The sequence below is a fragment of the Diceros bicornis genome, chromosome X (genome assembly GCF_020826845.1).
Source record: "Diceros bicornis minor isolate mBicDic1 chromosome X, mDicBic1.mat.cur, whole genome shotgun sequence".
Classification (NCBI taxonomy): domain Eukaryota; kingdom Metazoa; phylum Chordata; class Mammalia; order Perissodactyla; family Rhinocerotidae; genus Diceros; species Diceros bicornis.
Window position 1 is genome coordinate 120,439,269 of NC_080781.1, and position 15,811 is coordinate 120,455,079.

Genomic DNA, 15,811 nt, shown 5'->3' on the forward strand with positions numbered 1-15,811 from the left:
CCGGAATCATGATAAAGAACAACATAGAAATCACATCAAACGTGACAATCTGCTGCAGAAAGCACGTGCCAGAAATGTATCCTGGGGTAAGCAGAGGGAGTGTGGGCCTGCCTGGCAAAGTCCATGCCCAGATTAGTCCAAACCAGCTCCTGGACAGCAAGCCCCAGGCAGTGGGAAGGAAAGGTTAGACCAAGATGAAAGAAAATTAGCATTTACTTTTAATCTACACGCCACTCTGTGAGAAGGTATTCTTGTCACTATTTTAAAGACTAGGAAACTCAGGCACAGATAGGTGAGGGGACTTCACCCAAGGCTACAACAGTCAGAACATAGTAGAGACAGGATTTGAATCCAAATCTCAATCACTACAATGACCAGCCTCTTTCTACTGGACCATGCTATTTCTACATATTTTATCCAGGCTTTCTCTCCTCTGTAAGTCCTAACACAATGATGGACATGTTGGGGGTGCTCAGCTCCTTTGCTTGGTTCTCTGCCTGGCTAATAGGCCCCAAAGCCGACATTTGCTACTTACATTGTAAGATGTGAGATATCATCAACGCTGTACAGTTGTCACTGCATGGCAGCCTTCCTAGTGCCAAATCCTTCTTTATTTGAAGAGTAAAAAGATACCTGCAAAGAAGTTGGGAAAAATCTCTTAAGAAACAAGAACAAGAAAGAAGCATTTCCCTTCTCCCAGATCCAAGATGTTTCAAGAAAGAAACGGCGCCCCCAGTCAGTGAGATGCCTTTTTGAGATGGTGAGTAACGCACAGGCTTTGCTTCAGCCCCAAACCAGTGCTAGACCACAACTCGGCTGATCCAGCACTTTGGCAGGCCTCATAGCCATTAGGAATCACCCCGGCCAAACCCTCCCGCCAACTTCAGGGAGTTGGCCAATCATCCTCTGGTGGTTTCTGCCACGTTGCAAAGCCACATACCCAGCAGAGAGAAAGGGAGATTTAGAAAGAATAAGCCCACTCAGGAGGCCAGTACTTCTCTGTTTACAAAATGCTAGCGAGGACTCACTAACATAACAACTTAGGAGGTTGGCCAGGCAGGAACAATCACCCCATTTTACAATTATGGAAAGACAGAGGTTAAGTATTTTGGCAAGGTCATTTCATCCAAAGGTAGTGCAACTGTGGCCAGAACTCAGTTCTGCCACTGAAATTAGGCTGCCTCTTATCCAAAAGTGTTGCAGAAATCAAAAACTTGAGACCATGCTTCTGCTCCTTCGCCTGGACTACCTTCTCTGTATCACCGAGCCCGCCCCAGGGCTTTGCACAGAGCAGGCAAGGAATCACCATGTACTGCATGGAATGAAGCCAGAATGCCCTTTTTCCTATCAATGGCCCACTGGGGACCCAGCAAGTGCAGCTTGGTCTCCAGAGTTTTGCCAAACAGATAGCATTTGTCCCACACTTTCAAGCCCTTATCAAAAGAGAATCAACTTTGGAAAAGATGTGTATAATTAAGAGTCAATCACTGACTGCTTTCTTCCATGGTCCAAAGTTGGTTCCAATATTTTATTTTATACATTAAAACATTGATTGTGTATCTACTGTGAGCATTTCCCTATATAAGATGTGATTTTCTAAATAAAGTTCTATCTGGAATTTTTTTAAGCCAATTAAGCCTTGAAGGCAATGTGGTGAATCGAAATTAATTGCAGGTGATAGATGAACATCCAGATTAGAAAAAACAGGTAAATTAGTAGGTGATTATTCAATTTACAAAAGCATTCATTATTATAATCCTTCAAATTGTGAGCTCCCCTAATGGATTAGAAACGATTCAATTAGAAAAATTATATTTGCACACCACTCTCAGAAACTCATGTATTGGCCCCAAACAAAGCATCCTTATAAAGACAACTACAGTTAAGTATTCTTAAGTGGACCAACGGGGAACAAATAATGGAAGTCTAACCTTTGCCATTGCCTGCTTTCAAATATAGATGTAAATGAGAATAATCAACCTCAGTTGCTAAAGGGAAAGTGAATTTCATTTTGAATTTCTCCTAGCAAGGAAGAAAGGAAACTTCTTGTCATTTGACACGTTCCTCGCTGTTAAGAAGGCAGCTGCCTGCTACAAATACCAAATCCTGGCTCCAAACAGCTGATGAATCATTTATCATCACATTGATTTTCTCTTCTCTTTTTTTTCAAAGAAAGTTTATCTCCACCAAAATTGGTCACAATTTGAGACTCAATAGAAATGGGTTAGCAAATACAAACTGATATAGATACCAAGATATCAAGTTTTCTGGGAAAGTGGCCTATAACTCACAAATGTGGAGAGAATTGGGAGAGAGACTGACTTGTGAAAAGTCACTTCTGCAAGACCCCTCAGAGAAGAAGTCCCCCTGTACAAAAGGGAACTGGCCATGAACCATGTTAGGGGGAAGGCTTCAGGGAGAACTGCCAACATTCTGTGATCTTGGCCAAGTCACTCTAGCTCCCAGCACCTGTTTCCTCATCCATAAACCAAGAGGGCTGGACTAGATTCTCTCTTATAGCCCTTCTACGTGTAAGAGTCTCAAGTCTAGAAAACAGAGTAAAGTTTTGGGGAGTGTTATGTTGACAATGTATTTTTGAAGAAGTAGGTTTACATTGTAATTTTAAAGGACATTTTTTATAAGTACAAAAATACTTTTTAAAATGTTTTGTACTTTTAGCTTTTACCTTTTTTACAAGTATAAAATACTTTTACTTATATAAAATTATAATTATAAGTTATTAAGATTATAGAAAATTAGCAATAATTTATAATTATTAAGTAATTATAATAAAATTATAAATAATTTATAATTATATGTTATGAATAATTTATAAAAATATTTTTTATACTTTTTATTTTTTTAGTTTTTAAATTTTTATAATTATATGTCATCATCATTTCTACCCATGGGATACATACAGACACACACACCATGGTCAGTATCATTGGAAATTAGCTGGCATCATACTTGTGCTGTCAAGCTGCCCTCTGATTGGAGCACAGACGCAAGGAAGGCAGGCACTCTTATTGTTGTAGCAGTTTGTGGCATAACCCCCAAGTGGGCACCCAGACTGGCTACAACTTCTAGAACACTACCCCTCCTTCTCTCTGAAGTCCCCACCCTTTGGAAGATCAACATTTTGGGGACCAGCCAGGCCGTCTTTCTCTCCAGCTTCTCACCATCTCCCAGAGAGTGACTGAGAGCCAAGCCTTCCAAAGAAGGCTAGAAGCCCATTCCCTGACAAATGGAGAATAATTATTCCTAAGTAACATCATGCAGCACACACACAGGTAAGTACTATACCTTGTAAGCTCTTCTCGCAGATGTCCAGGGTCCACTGGGAAAAATTTCACCATAAATTTGAAAACAACCTCCTTAGGATCTTAAAACACAATATCTTCATAAGTTTTATTTAAATGTCCGTCATAACAATTATAGGTCTTTACACACATGCACACATACACACGCTCCCTTCACTCTTCCCATCACTCCCCCCCACAGACTTTTCTTTTAAATTTCAATTGTTCACATTTGTAAGATGCTGCTATTTCTGGATTGCGTCTCTATGTAGATAGTAATTGGGAAAGTTCCCCTGTCCCTCTTTCTACCCTCTCTCCCTTTTTTATAAAGATGTGTCCCTTTGGGACCTACTGTGTCCTCTCTTAAGTGTCCCATTCAGAAAAACATACTACTTGCTACTTGCGATTCTGCATTCCTGGCTGACAGAAGGGCCCAGCTTAGAGGGAACTAGTAGTATGGACTGATGCCTCTATGTATCTTAAAATCTACATTAAGAAAACAAACCTACTTGCCTTCACTGTTCCTTGCATTTGAAAACAAGGAACTCTTTGCATCAAAAGCAAACACATACATATAGCATTAACACCATTCATTCAGTAAATATTTGTTGAGTGCCTATTGTATGCCAAGCATTGTACTAGGTAGGTACTGGGAATAAAAAGACAATTAAGCACTCACAGTCTGATAAAAGAGACATCTAGACAATTACAACACCGCAAAGTGTGATAAGCACGAAACAGTGGGAATCACAAGAGGAAGACCAGTTTGGAGGAGATCAAGGAAGGCTTCCTAGAGGAGTTGACACCTGAGTAGGGCTGCCAGATTTAGGAAATAAAAAAAAAGACTCCCAATTAAATTTGAACTTCAGATAAACAACGATTACATGGGACATACTTATACAAAGAAAATATTCTTTGTTTATCTGAAATTCCAGTTTAGTTGGACATCCTCTATTTTATTTGAGAAGCCTACACCTGAGGTTAGTTTTGTCAAAGTCAGGAGAGGTAAAAACATGAAGTGGTCAGTGGCAGAGGTAAGGTTAGAAAGGCAGTCAGAGTCCCTTGCTTAGTGGATCATGCTAACGAGTTTGAACTTTGTTCTAAGAAAGCAGAACAGTGACGTAGTCAGGTTTGTATTTTCAATAGTTCCCTTTGGGAGTAGGATAGATGATGGATTGGGGGGAATCAGTTAGGAAGCAGTTGGAATAGTGTGACAGATTATCATTACGCGGTGGGAACAGACAGAACTGTGGGAAACATCAACAAACACATAAAGAGCACAGATGTGAAGAAACACTAAAACAGCATTTCTCAAAGTGTTGACTGAAGTCCACCCGCATCAGAAACACCTGTGGAATTTGTTATAAATGCAGGGTGCTAGCCCCCAACCTGGAACGAGGCCCAGGAATCTGCATTTTAACAAGAACTCCAAGTGATCCTACTACACACTAAGATTTGAGAACTATCACCCTAGATTGTGAAATATGGGATGGGAAGATATTTCATATACCGTAGGTATTCAAATATGATCTGAAACGAATGGACAATGTCTGTGACAGCATAAAACTAAAACATCTTCAGGCAGAAGATGAATGGCATTGCAGATTGACATCAAGGATGCTTGAAGCTTTGCAGTGCTAGAGCCTGAGATATATTGCCAGAGCCAATCCACAGAGTGCTGTAATTACCAGGGTTCTTCAAATTTATTCAAAGATCCAGCAGCATGATTTTCTTCATCTCAGGCAAAGTTAAACCAAATTTTTAAATTACTAAATTTACTGGATGTATGAAGGATTAAAATAATACATCAAAGCCCGTTTCTCCCATTATATTAAGGTGAGGAATAGTGTGGTGTTGCTGAAATATTTTCACGTTGTAACTGGGAATTATATTCCTTAAGTGATTTTCCATACTTACTTTTTACTTGCTTTGTAATGGGCTTTAGAAGTTCCAACCAGACCTGTAATAACATTAATGAAAAAATTGGTAGAACATGGCATTGAGTGCAGCTTTTCTTTTGTTTTTTTGGTAACAGATAAAAGTCAACATGAAATAAACAAATACCAAGACTATTTAGACTTCTAAAGATAGTTAGAGCAATGTTAAAGAGATAACGTCCCTCCACCACACTCAATCTGCCCCTTTATATTTTCCCAATGACAGTGAACATTGTTGATCTATAAGCTCTTTGTTGTTGACATTTGGATCACTGCTCCCCTGCTGAGGTAGGATGACAGAGGTGTCACATACGAGGCTCATTAGTTGCTACAAAGACTAATGAAGGCGTTTGGATCCACATTTGAATCCTACAGCCCCCAAACGCCAGCTTAACAGTCACAATGAGCCTTTCTGGGAAGGTGCCAGACAACAGACATGCCAAGGCAGGACACAGCGGGAAGAACATCAGGAATGTTAGGACCTGAAAGAGGTGAGAGGAGAGTCCCCTGAGTACTCATTGGTGAGGTTAAGAGTCTTAATTCTGGGGGTTGAGGTCCAGAGTCTGTAAAGTCAGAATAGATAAAGTGTAGAAGGCTGTTCACAGAAGGACAAAAGAGGAGCATGGAGTAGAAGAGTTTGCGTTTGGCAAACTGAGGCGACTTTTAATAGGCAAGGAGGGAGGAGGGAAAATAGTTGTTAAATTCAGTCATTTTGCAAGGGTTTAAATGATTTTTCATTTTGCAATCAGGTGTCTGAGCCCTACATACGTAGCTGCAAACTGCATTTAGAAGCAATTCTAGACACAGAGAACCTTATAATGAAATCAACTTACATTATTTCCAGAATGGCTACAGAATTCTAATCCAAAATATTCCTTTTCAGCAAGATTTAGATGGCTGCAACTCAGGTTAAACAGCGCCTTCCCGGATGACTTTTGCTAAACAAAACAAAGAGATCATAGCACAGTTTGCGTTCCTGACCTGATATTGTTACTGCAGTGTGGAGTGAAGGGTAGAAGCAAGGAGACTTTCGTTAAACACTGTTTCCTTTGAGCAGTGTTTAGAGGCCCTGCATCCTCCCAAATGATGTTGAGTTTTACAGATAAATATATGCATCTATCTGTAGATCGTTTTAGGGGTACTCCTTAAAAAGCCTCAGACTAATGACAAACCGTCTTGGAAAAAGAGAGCCTTGCACTTAACTATGGCTAGACCTGCAAATCTACCCTTTCAATGGAATTCTTTAATCAATTCATCCCACAGGCAATTTGAATGATTTTCCCCAAATTGACAGATAGTTTAATCAAGATGCAAATCTGACCTGCTTAAAATCCTTCAGTGGCTCCCCTCAGGATGAAGTCTATATTCCTTAGCTCCGGGAGGCTGGGCCCTCTCTCCCTTATGTGGCCCTGCCTACCCCTCCAGTCTCATCTCTTGCCCCTCCCCCTTCCTGACACTTTCCTTTCTAATAAATCAGCCTGCTTATAGTTACCCACACATGTCAAGTAGTCTCATGCCACCTTGCCTCTGCTCATGTCATTCCTTCTACACAGACCGCCCTTCCCACCTTTCTTTGGTTTGGCTTACTCCTACTCAGCTCAGATGTCATCTCCTCTGAGAGCTTTCTCTGATCCTTAGCAGCAGCAGTTGAGTCAAGGGCAACCACCCTGCTCCCAAACAACCTCGCTCACCTCAAACACAGCACTTCTCATACGGGATGCCTATCTTCCCTGTTAGACTGAATTCCTTTACAGCAGGGACTTCGCTTTACTTTTCTTGTTACTCACCAGGTCTAACTCAGAACCTGGCACATAGTAGGGGCTCTTGAATGTTTCTTGGCTCCAACATGAAATTGACCAAATTACTCATAGGAGCTCCATGAGTAGATTTCATTTTGCAGCTTTCCCCACCAAATCTGTATTTAGCATGCTCCATTCACATAAGGCCGCACATATTTTTTTTCTTCATAAAGCCCCCACACACTGTGAGCACAAAACAGTCCCTTTCTTATGCTTCTCTGAGAACAGGAGCTTTGAAGAACTCTCTGTGAAAATCTCTTTGAGCTGAGTATGGCTGGGGCTGATCTTCAGCCGCCACCATTGCTGAACGGGAGGGTTGCTGTTGCAGGGAGGACTATGATGGGAAAATTGGGCTCTGGCTGATAGGCACAAAGACACGCTGCTGAAAACCCCTAGTTAAATCCAAGTCACGCGGTGCCTGTAGTGCTGCAAAGGAACCTGGGCTCAGGGAACTGTAGTTGGAAATCACCGACCCATAGAATTAACGGCAACCTTGAGAGGTCAGACAGTCCAGCCATCCTCCTCCCTCCCCCTCCCCTCTGCCTCAAGGCAGAGCCCACATCTGGGATTTAATAGCTTCCAGGAAGGCGGCCTACCCGACCCCCTTCCTCCAATGACCAAAAATACTCCCCTCTCCCCTGGACTTCTTTCCACTTGGTTACACTGTCAAAAGCTCCACCAACTCGAGATTCGAGATTCGTGTGGGTTAACCAGGGTCCTATTTTTAAATGCAAATAGGCCGCCAAGGGTGAAACCTACTGCATCCCTCACACCTGGAGAGAGAGCTGAGGGAAAGGGGGGTTGATATTATGTGGGAGGTCACATTGGAGCTGTAGTCCAGGAAAAGGTCAGCCCACTCTTGAGAGGGGGAGGTTGTGGGGCATGAAGAGCATTGGGGGGTAGTGGGGGGGGGTCTGGTAGGGAGGAGGGAGGGGAGTGTTGCCTATGTGGCAACCTTGCCTAGGGCAGGTGCTGACACAGACCATTCCAGACAGATGAAATCGCTCCTATTTTTAAAGTCCTCCAGACAAGGAGCTGCCACGGGATTTTTATAATGAAAAAAAAAAAAAAAGAATTTCTAAAGAGAGAGAGATATGACAGCAAATGTTTCCAACACCAAAGAAACATTTCAGTCATGAGGACCAAATTCCATCACAGACTCCAGCTTTTTGGCAAACAATTTAGGAAACTCAAGAGTTTCCTTTTTTCTCCTCATTTTTTATTCTTTTTTCCACCAGGGTGCTTAATCTTCCCCATCAATGCTGCCACATTCAATGTGTGTGTATATTTAAATGTTTCTGCAATCACAAAGAATATATAGCCATTCTTGTAAGGTTTCCAATCAAGGCTTCCTTTTTGCTCACTTTTGTAAGATCCCATACCATGTGTATAAGAATAATCTCCTGATTCTTCCATCCCTGTACGTGTTGCCAATTACCTCTGAAAGCATTTGGCATTTATGCATTTGGAGGTCAGGCGCCCACGTGGCTCAAGCTCTCCACCCCCGTCTCCAGGAGAGGCATTTCCCTTCAGTCCTCCATGGTGCACGTTGAAATTGGCCAACCTCGTGGAATGTGTTGTGTAATAGGTAAGGTCTTGGTTCTGTCTCAACATGCAGCTTTTAATTTTTTTCCACCATTATAATCCAATTCCTCAATTTTTATGTTATGATTATTTTCTCTCATAATATCTCTTTACATACAGCTTTCCTATTTTCTCTTTTCTAGACTTTGGATTCTTTTTTCAATTGCTTGTTCTTGTTTAAGCTGACACTTTTCAACATTCTAAGCAAGCTCCTTAGTGGATCTAAATTCTTTACCACAGTCCTTCCATTCAAGGAATTGGAACTCCAGTCCTGAACCTTGTCTCATCTTCATCTCCCCTATCTCCCTTGGATTACAGTAGAGCAATGTTTTCCTTAAAAAAAAAAAAATATATATATATATATAAGTATAATTTTAAACTTTTCAGAACTTATATTTATAATCTCTAATTTACAAAGATGGTCTTAACTGTTGGACACGATTTCTGAGGGCTCCAAACTCATCTTCTCATGGAAACAGTAAATATCCAAGGTGGCTACCTCTAAAACCAATCTACCAAATCTTCTATGCACCTAGAGCTGTCATATAACGATTTGTTAAAACAAACCTGGTTTGTCATCCTGCTCTACCCACTTGCTGACTGGATGAATTGGGGCAAATCTTTTAGCTCACAATTTGACCTGCCTTTTCTGGGTACTTGAAGACAGAAACCATGTGTTTGAATACTTGGCATTATGTACAGTGACTGGCAAAGAGTGGACATTCAATAAATGTTTACTGAATAAATAGATGAATGGATCCAAACATTTAACTTGATTAATGTACATTAGTAAGACAGTCCTCTCAGGAGGAAGAACGAATTAGTCACTGTGTAACCCAGGGAACATTATTGAACCTTCTGAGTCTTGATTTACTCATCTGCAAAATGGAGATAATAGTAGTAGTCTCTCATAGAGTTGTTGTGTGGATTAAACAAGATAGTTCACATCAAGATTTTAAGTACAGTGCCTGGCACACCATATGACTCAAGTGATGCATGTGTATAGGTAAATGCATGGAAGACTTTGGAAGGATACACACCAAACTGTTAAAAACATTATTCCTGGAGAAAGGATTAGATTAAAGGGAACTTTAACTTTTTACTATGGACATATCTGGATTTTTTCTTTTCTTTCTTTCTTTTTTTTTGTGAGGAAGATCAGCCCTGAGCTAACATCCGATGCCAATCTTCCTCTTTTTGCTGAGGAAGATTGGCCCTGGGCTAACATCTGTGCCCATCTTCCTCTACTTTATGTGGGACTCCGCCACAGCATGGCTGCTGCAGCTGAGTGCGCGCACTTAACTGCTACGCCACCAGGCTGGGCCCCTGGATTTTTTCTTTTCTAATGAGCAAGGACAGTAGATCCTCTCTTAACCACTCAACAATGCACAGAGAATGCTTTCCATTCCCTCTTTAAAAGACTGATGGATGCCTATGTCATGCTGAAAGCTCATGGCTAGCGGCTACTCTAATATGATTGTGCACTTCTACACGCATCGAATGTGTACTTCTACACCTATCGATTAAGTTCCATGCTTCATAATAATTTTATTGAACACATTTTTGACAATTCTACTTGTTATTGTATGTACGCAATTTAACTAAATTGTATATAAATCAAAAGAATTATGATCACTAAAAGCAAGAGTTGTTTCTATGATAACTAAGTCGATCACTTTGCAAAAACGCAATAAGGGAGGAATCCCAAAAAATATGCTATCAAATTAGTTTTGGATATGAGAGCAGTAAAATATTGGGGGACAAAAATCTGGAAGGATTCTATACTCAAATTACTTTGCAAGCATCTACATTCTTGTTCCATGTTAAATAAGCAAATGCTGGAAATCATAGATGATGCATTATGGGTATGATTTATGAAAGAAAGACAAAGGGAACACCAATCAGAAGTCCTTACTCAGAAAGACCTTGACCCTACATCAAAAGATTGGCATATGAATGTAAATGTATATGTTTTATGTCAAAATAAATCTTAAGGTATTTGTGTGTATGTATATATTAATTATGATTTTCTAGTTTAGCAAATTTTATCAACTAACTGACCAACAGCGACCTTTGACCACATTAGATGAAGGAGATTCTAATGTATCCACATATTGATTGTGTACTTTAAAAAAATATAGACTATACAAGTAAGATTTCAGAAAAGGATAAACTAGAACAAAATATAGCATATTATTAACAATAGCATAGTGGGTTATTTTTATTTTTTCCTTATACTTGTTATATTTTCCAGATAAATGTGCTAGATATTGTAAAATTTAAAAGCATAGTGCCATGCAAAGAGTCTTATAGATGCTTCTCCTTTTTCCAATGCTGATTTCCACATTCAAAATATTTCTCATGCTCCCCTCAGGAAATTGTTCTTGAAGTCACAGGTAATAATCACTCATTCTCTTGACTTGATGGTTATGCCTCATTTTTTATCCCCAAATATGACTGTATTAGCTCCAGCTGCCATAACAAAATACCATAGACTGGGTAGCTTAAACAACAGGAATTTATTTCTTACAGTTCTAGAGGCTGAAAGTCTGAGATCAAGGTGCCAGCATAGTCGGGCTCTGGTGAGGGTTCTCTTCCTCACTTGCAGATGGCTACCTTCTCGCTGTGTCCATACGTCTCTCTTCTTCTTCTTATAAGGCCGCCAATCCTATCAGATTAGGGCCCTACTCTTATGACCTGATTTAACCCTAATTACTTCCTCCTAAAAGCCCTATCTCCAAATATAGTCACATTCGTCACATTGGATGTTAGATGTTCAATATATGAATTTAGGGGGGAACACAATTCAGTCCATAGCAATGACCCAGCTTGATAGCCAACTTTTAGTTACCATATTTGCTCTTTATGACTTTTGGCTCTTTCCAAACGTTAAATTTACTCTCAAATAATGAAGATTTGTGAGGCATTTTGGAAAGAATGTGCCCAGTTACAGAAGGCCAAAAAAGAGTTCCAAGAATGTACTGAGTACCTGCAGTAAATATGGGGAAGCAGCACATCATGGTGGCTAAGAATGTGGGCTCTGGAGCCAGACACACCTGGGTCTGGTTCTGACCCCTCTCCCTGCTAGAGGGGTGATCTTGGGCAGGCTATTTAATCTCTCTGAGCCTCAGTTTCCTCAATTGTCAAATAGGACTGTCAGAAGCCAAACTCAAAAGGCCACATATTATATGATTCCATTTATAGGAAATGTCCAGAACAGGCAAATCCACAGAGACAGAAAGTAGATTGGTGGTTGCCTGGGTCTGGGGGGCAGAGGGAATGGGGAGTGACTGCTAATTAGTATGGGGTTTTTTGGAGGGGAGGACAAAAATATTCTGAAATTAGATAGTTGTGATGGTTGCACAACAGTGAATATACTAAAAACCACTGAACTGTACATTTTAAAAGGGTGAATCTTATGGGATTTGAATTTTATCTCAATTTAAAAAAAGAATCAGAGTGAGCATCTAACGAGAATATTCGTGTCAAGTACTTTACACAGTGTCTGATCCATATGAAGAGCTCAAGAAGTGTTGTCTGTAAGGTGATCATATAATTTATCATCCAAACTGGGACACTCTTGAGGGTTGATGGGGATACTAGTAATTATTATATTGTCACAACAGGTGTAACCAGAACTGTCCTCGACAAACCTGATTTCTGGTTACTTAGCTATTCGCATTTGGATCACCTAAAGGGTCTGTTTTGACAAGGGCAGCATTTATTTGAATATTCAAGATCTGAAATATTAAGGATTTCACACAGAAGTTTCCCTTCTTAGAAACAGTGCCTGTTGATCATTCCTTCACCAGCAAGTGAACGAATTGCCTTTCTGTCATGTTAACCCTCTGATTTCACATATTCATAGGTAAGGCTCAACCACACAGCCACACAAAAAGACAGGAACAGAGAACTGCTTCATCAGTCTTAACCTTCTCCTTAAAAGCCAATCCCTTACCTCTCCTTTAGCATGTTTTTCTCCATTCTTTATTCTCTTTTTCCAATTTTTTTTCTGTTGTAATTTCCCCTGACCAAACTCCATGCTTACTTTTCATGCATCCGCCTTTGTCCTTCTGTATATGCCTTTACCCTTGTGTGACCCTTTCTACCATCCCTTTGATTCAGCACATTATTGTGCACCTGTTCTGTGCCAGATACTTTCCTGGCTCCAGGGATACTGCGGTGAATAGGGCACAGGCATTAGGACCAAGGAACAAATAGGCTGCCAGGCAAGGCAGGCACATCAATAGGTAATCACAGTAGTTGGGGCTAAACGCCCTTGTGGAAGCATGTATGCAGGGGGTGATACGAGAGCACATCCAAAGGGTACCTAACCCAGAAAGATGAGTAAGGGTGCAGCACAATGGATTTTTAACAGAGGAGACATCTAGTTCTAGACAGGAAGCAAGAGGTGGAGTTAGCCAGGTGAAGAGAAGAGGAGAAGGAGGTCAGAGGCAGAGGAGATTAGAAGACCTGGTGTGAACAATAAAACTGCAAGCAGTGTGCTCTTCCTAAAGGAGCAAGTGAGATATGGTGACTGGAAAAGTGGGCAGGAGCCTTACCAAGATGGGCCTTTTGTGCCGTGTGAAGCCACAAACCTGAAGGTAGGGCAGAGGTAGCTGAATGATTTTAGCAGGAAATCGACATGGTCAGAGTTGTGTTTTAGAAACACCATCCTGGCAGTATTTAGGACAGAGCCTCCCAAACTGTAAAGTGCATGTGAATCACCTGGGGATCTTGTTAAACTGCAGATGCAGATTCAATAGGTGTGGAGTGGGGCCTGAGAATCTACATTTCTCCCAAGCTCCCAGGTGAGACTGATGCTGCTGGTCTGTGGACTATACTTGGAGGAACAAGGGTATAAAGAATGGATGGAGGAGGGGACAAAACAGGTGACAGGCAGACCAGGTGGGGCTACTGCAGCAGTTCAGGCGAGAGAAGATGGTAGGGTGGACTACGGCAGTGGTAGTGAGAATAGAAAGAGGTGAGATGTGAGACACATCTCCATGGTAAGTGCAATCGGACTTGGGGAGGTAAGAGAGAAGGAGAGGCCTGGAGATCCTGGTATTCTCTTTGCTTGCTCCCCTTCTGCCTTCAGCCAGGGTCAGGATTTGCATACAGCATGGCTGACCTTAGGCTACATTTTGCTACCTTTTATTCACCTTTATGCATCGCTTTGCTCATCTCTGACATTTGTGTCTTTACCGGTTGGCCCTCTATCCACATGTACAGCAAGGGGCTACCCAAGCAGCAGGCCTCACTCACTTCCCACCACCCCCTAGTACTGAATTCTCCCCACTATCTGAGAGTGGGGACGCTTGGAACATTCCTCACCAATGTCTGCACATACTTGAGCCCCTCCTTTGACACTCCCTATCCTTTGTGCAGGTCTGGAAAGAAAATCACAGCTTGTCGTATCCAAAGCTTTCTGCTGACATAAACATAAAATATCTTTTTGACACTCCATCTCTGATGTGTTCACTGATTCCTTTTCAAGTCACCCACCTGGTCTTTTATGGTGCCTCTGAGGGCTTCCTTGTGTGTTATTCCATTTGCAACTTACCCCAATTGCCCACTCTGGCAAGGGTCCAGAATCAGCTCCACGCAGAATAGTATAAGCACATTGCCACTCAGCATCTTTATGGAGACGATTGTGAACTAGTCCCTTCTGGCTGCCCTGATGGCTAATTTCCATGTCTCCTTTTACTCTTCATATCCTGAATGGCATTTTGGAACCCAGAACGAAGCAGAACACTCTAGTGAGAGGATCTGACTTGTGCTGTGTAGAATAGAAGCCTGGAGATATTTCTGCATTTTGGTACCATTTGGTGTAGTTCTAGACTAAGCGTGTTTTCAGTGACCCTGATTTAATTATGGCCATGTAGGGAAATCTTGTTTTCATTCAGGTCTATACTCCTTCACCTCAATCCAGCTCTCTTTTTATAAGCAGCAATAGGCATGCACCTCATTTACAGTTTGGACCCCTCCAAAGGTAAGTCTTTCTCCTTTCTTATCATCCACAGGCTACAACCAGAAGTCTCAGAACCCGTTAGAGATTAAACCCTGGGACTGCTCCTTTTAAAAGGTTGTTTTACTTTTCATTAAAAATGTGAATAGCCTGACATTGCAAAAAAAAATAAGGCACATATCTTACACATTTATCAATATGATCAGATGCAACCAGTTTTCTAAGAACGAAGTTGGACGTAATTGCAAAGTTTGCACTGGGTAAACCACTCAGGGAACTAGGAAACGTAACTCCTTCAGGGCAGGGCAGAAGAAATTATTGGCCAATCTGTAACCCTTCTGGGGGGCTGAACTTCTGGTCAAAAGAGAACTGCTGAGAGCAGTGAGAGGCTAATTACCAGGTAGCGGCAGTTCATTCTAAAATGGAGCCCTCTCAGCAGGCAGTCTAATCTTTTAGCATCTGGTGGAGAGCAAGGTGCAGTTAGACACATCAAGGAACAAAGAATAAGTAGGAAGTCAACTGAGGTCCTTTTCCCAGAGCCCATAGGACTCAGCAATAAACCCTGGAGGGAAGCATAGTTTAACTGGGTACTTAAGATTTCCTGGTGGCGTTAAGCAGAGAGAACAACCCTTGTAGTTGCTTGTGCACGTGTGAAAGTCACACCAAATTACAACTGGTTTTTGTTTTATTTCTGAAAACGTAAAGCAGTTCAAAGGACTGCATGTGTGATAGATGGAAGGCCTAAAGTTGCTTAGAATTAACTACTCAGAAAGATTTCGGCCCACGTGGCTGTCCTTGGGGGTCTCAGAGAATCAAAATGAGCAGCTGCCTGGCCACCACACTCTTCACCAGGAGCCATAGTGATACTGACTAAACTACGTTCGGAAAAAAACTCTGGAATCAGAGAGCTAATCTAGCATCTCATAGATACTTTCTGGCAGACACCTTTTTCAAGTTACAAGGGAATGATTGTGTCATTGCCTGAGGCCTCGTGTAGCCCTGGCAATGACCTGAACGGCTTGCATCTGATTCACGCTCTTTGCTGGATGGTGTCTAAGAGACTCTTATTGTGCAGAGTTACCCTTCATGCTAAAGGGGAAAAAAAAAGACAATAAAAGCAAGATTACCACCCTAATAGCAATCTTGCCCCCACTCCTGGGACATTGAAATTACCATGCCTATATTGGAAAGGCTGTTGAAAAGTGACAGTGTAATAACAGC

At 41.4% G+C, this 15,811-nt stretch overlaps 1 protein-coding gene across 1 annotated transcript in view; it reads right to left on the reverse strand.

The window, feature by feature from the left end:
* FRMD7 (FERM domain containing 7) overlaps positions 1–14,317 on the reverse strand; it is a 30,571-nt gene extending 16,254 nt beyond the window's left edge. Inside the window, exons 1-5 of the mRNA XM_058535118.1 lie at positions 14,186–14,317; positions 6,073–6,177; positions 5,220–5,262; positions 3,307–3,385; positions 536–633 (exon numbers count right to left, since the gene is read on the reverse strand). Of these exons, the coding sequence (XP_058391101.1) occupies positions 536–633; positions 3,307–3,385; positions 5,220–5,262; positions 6,073–6,177; positions 14,186–14,317 (457 nt within the window). The remainder of the gene's footprint in view (positions 1–535; positions 634–3,306; positions 3,386–5,219; positions 5,263–6,072; positions 6,178–14,185) is intronic.
* Between the last annotated feature and the right edge of the window lie 1,494 nt (positions 14,318–15,811).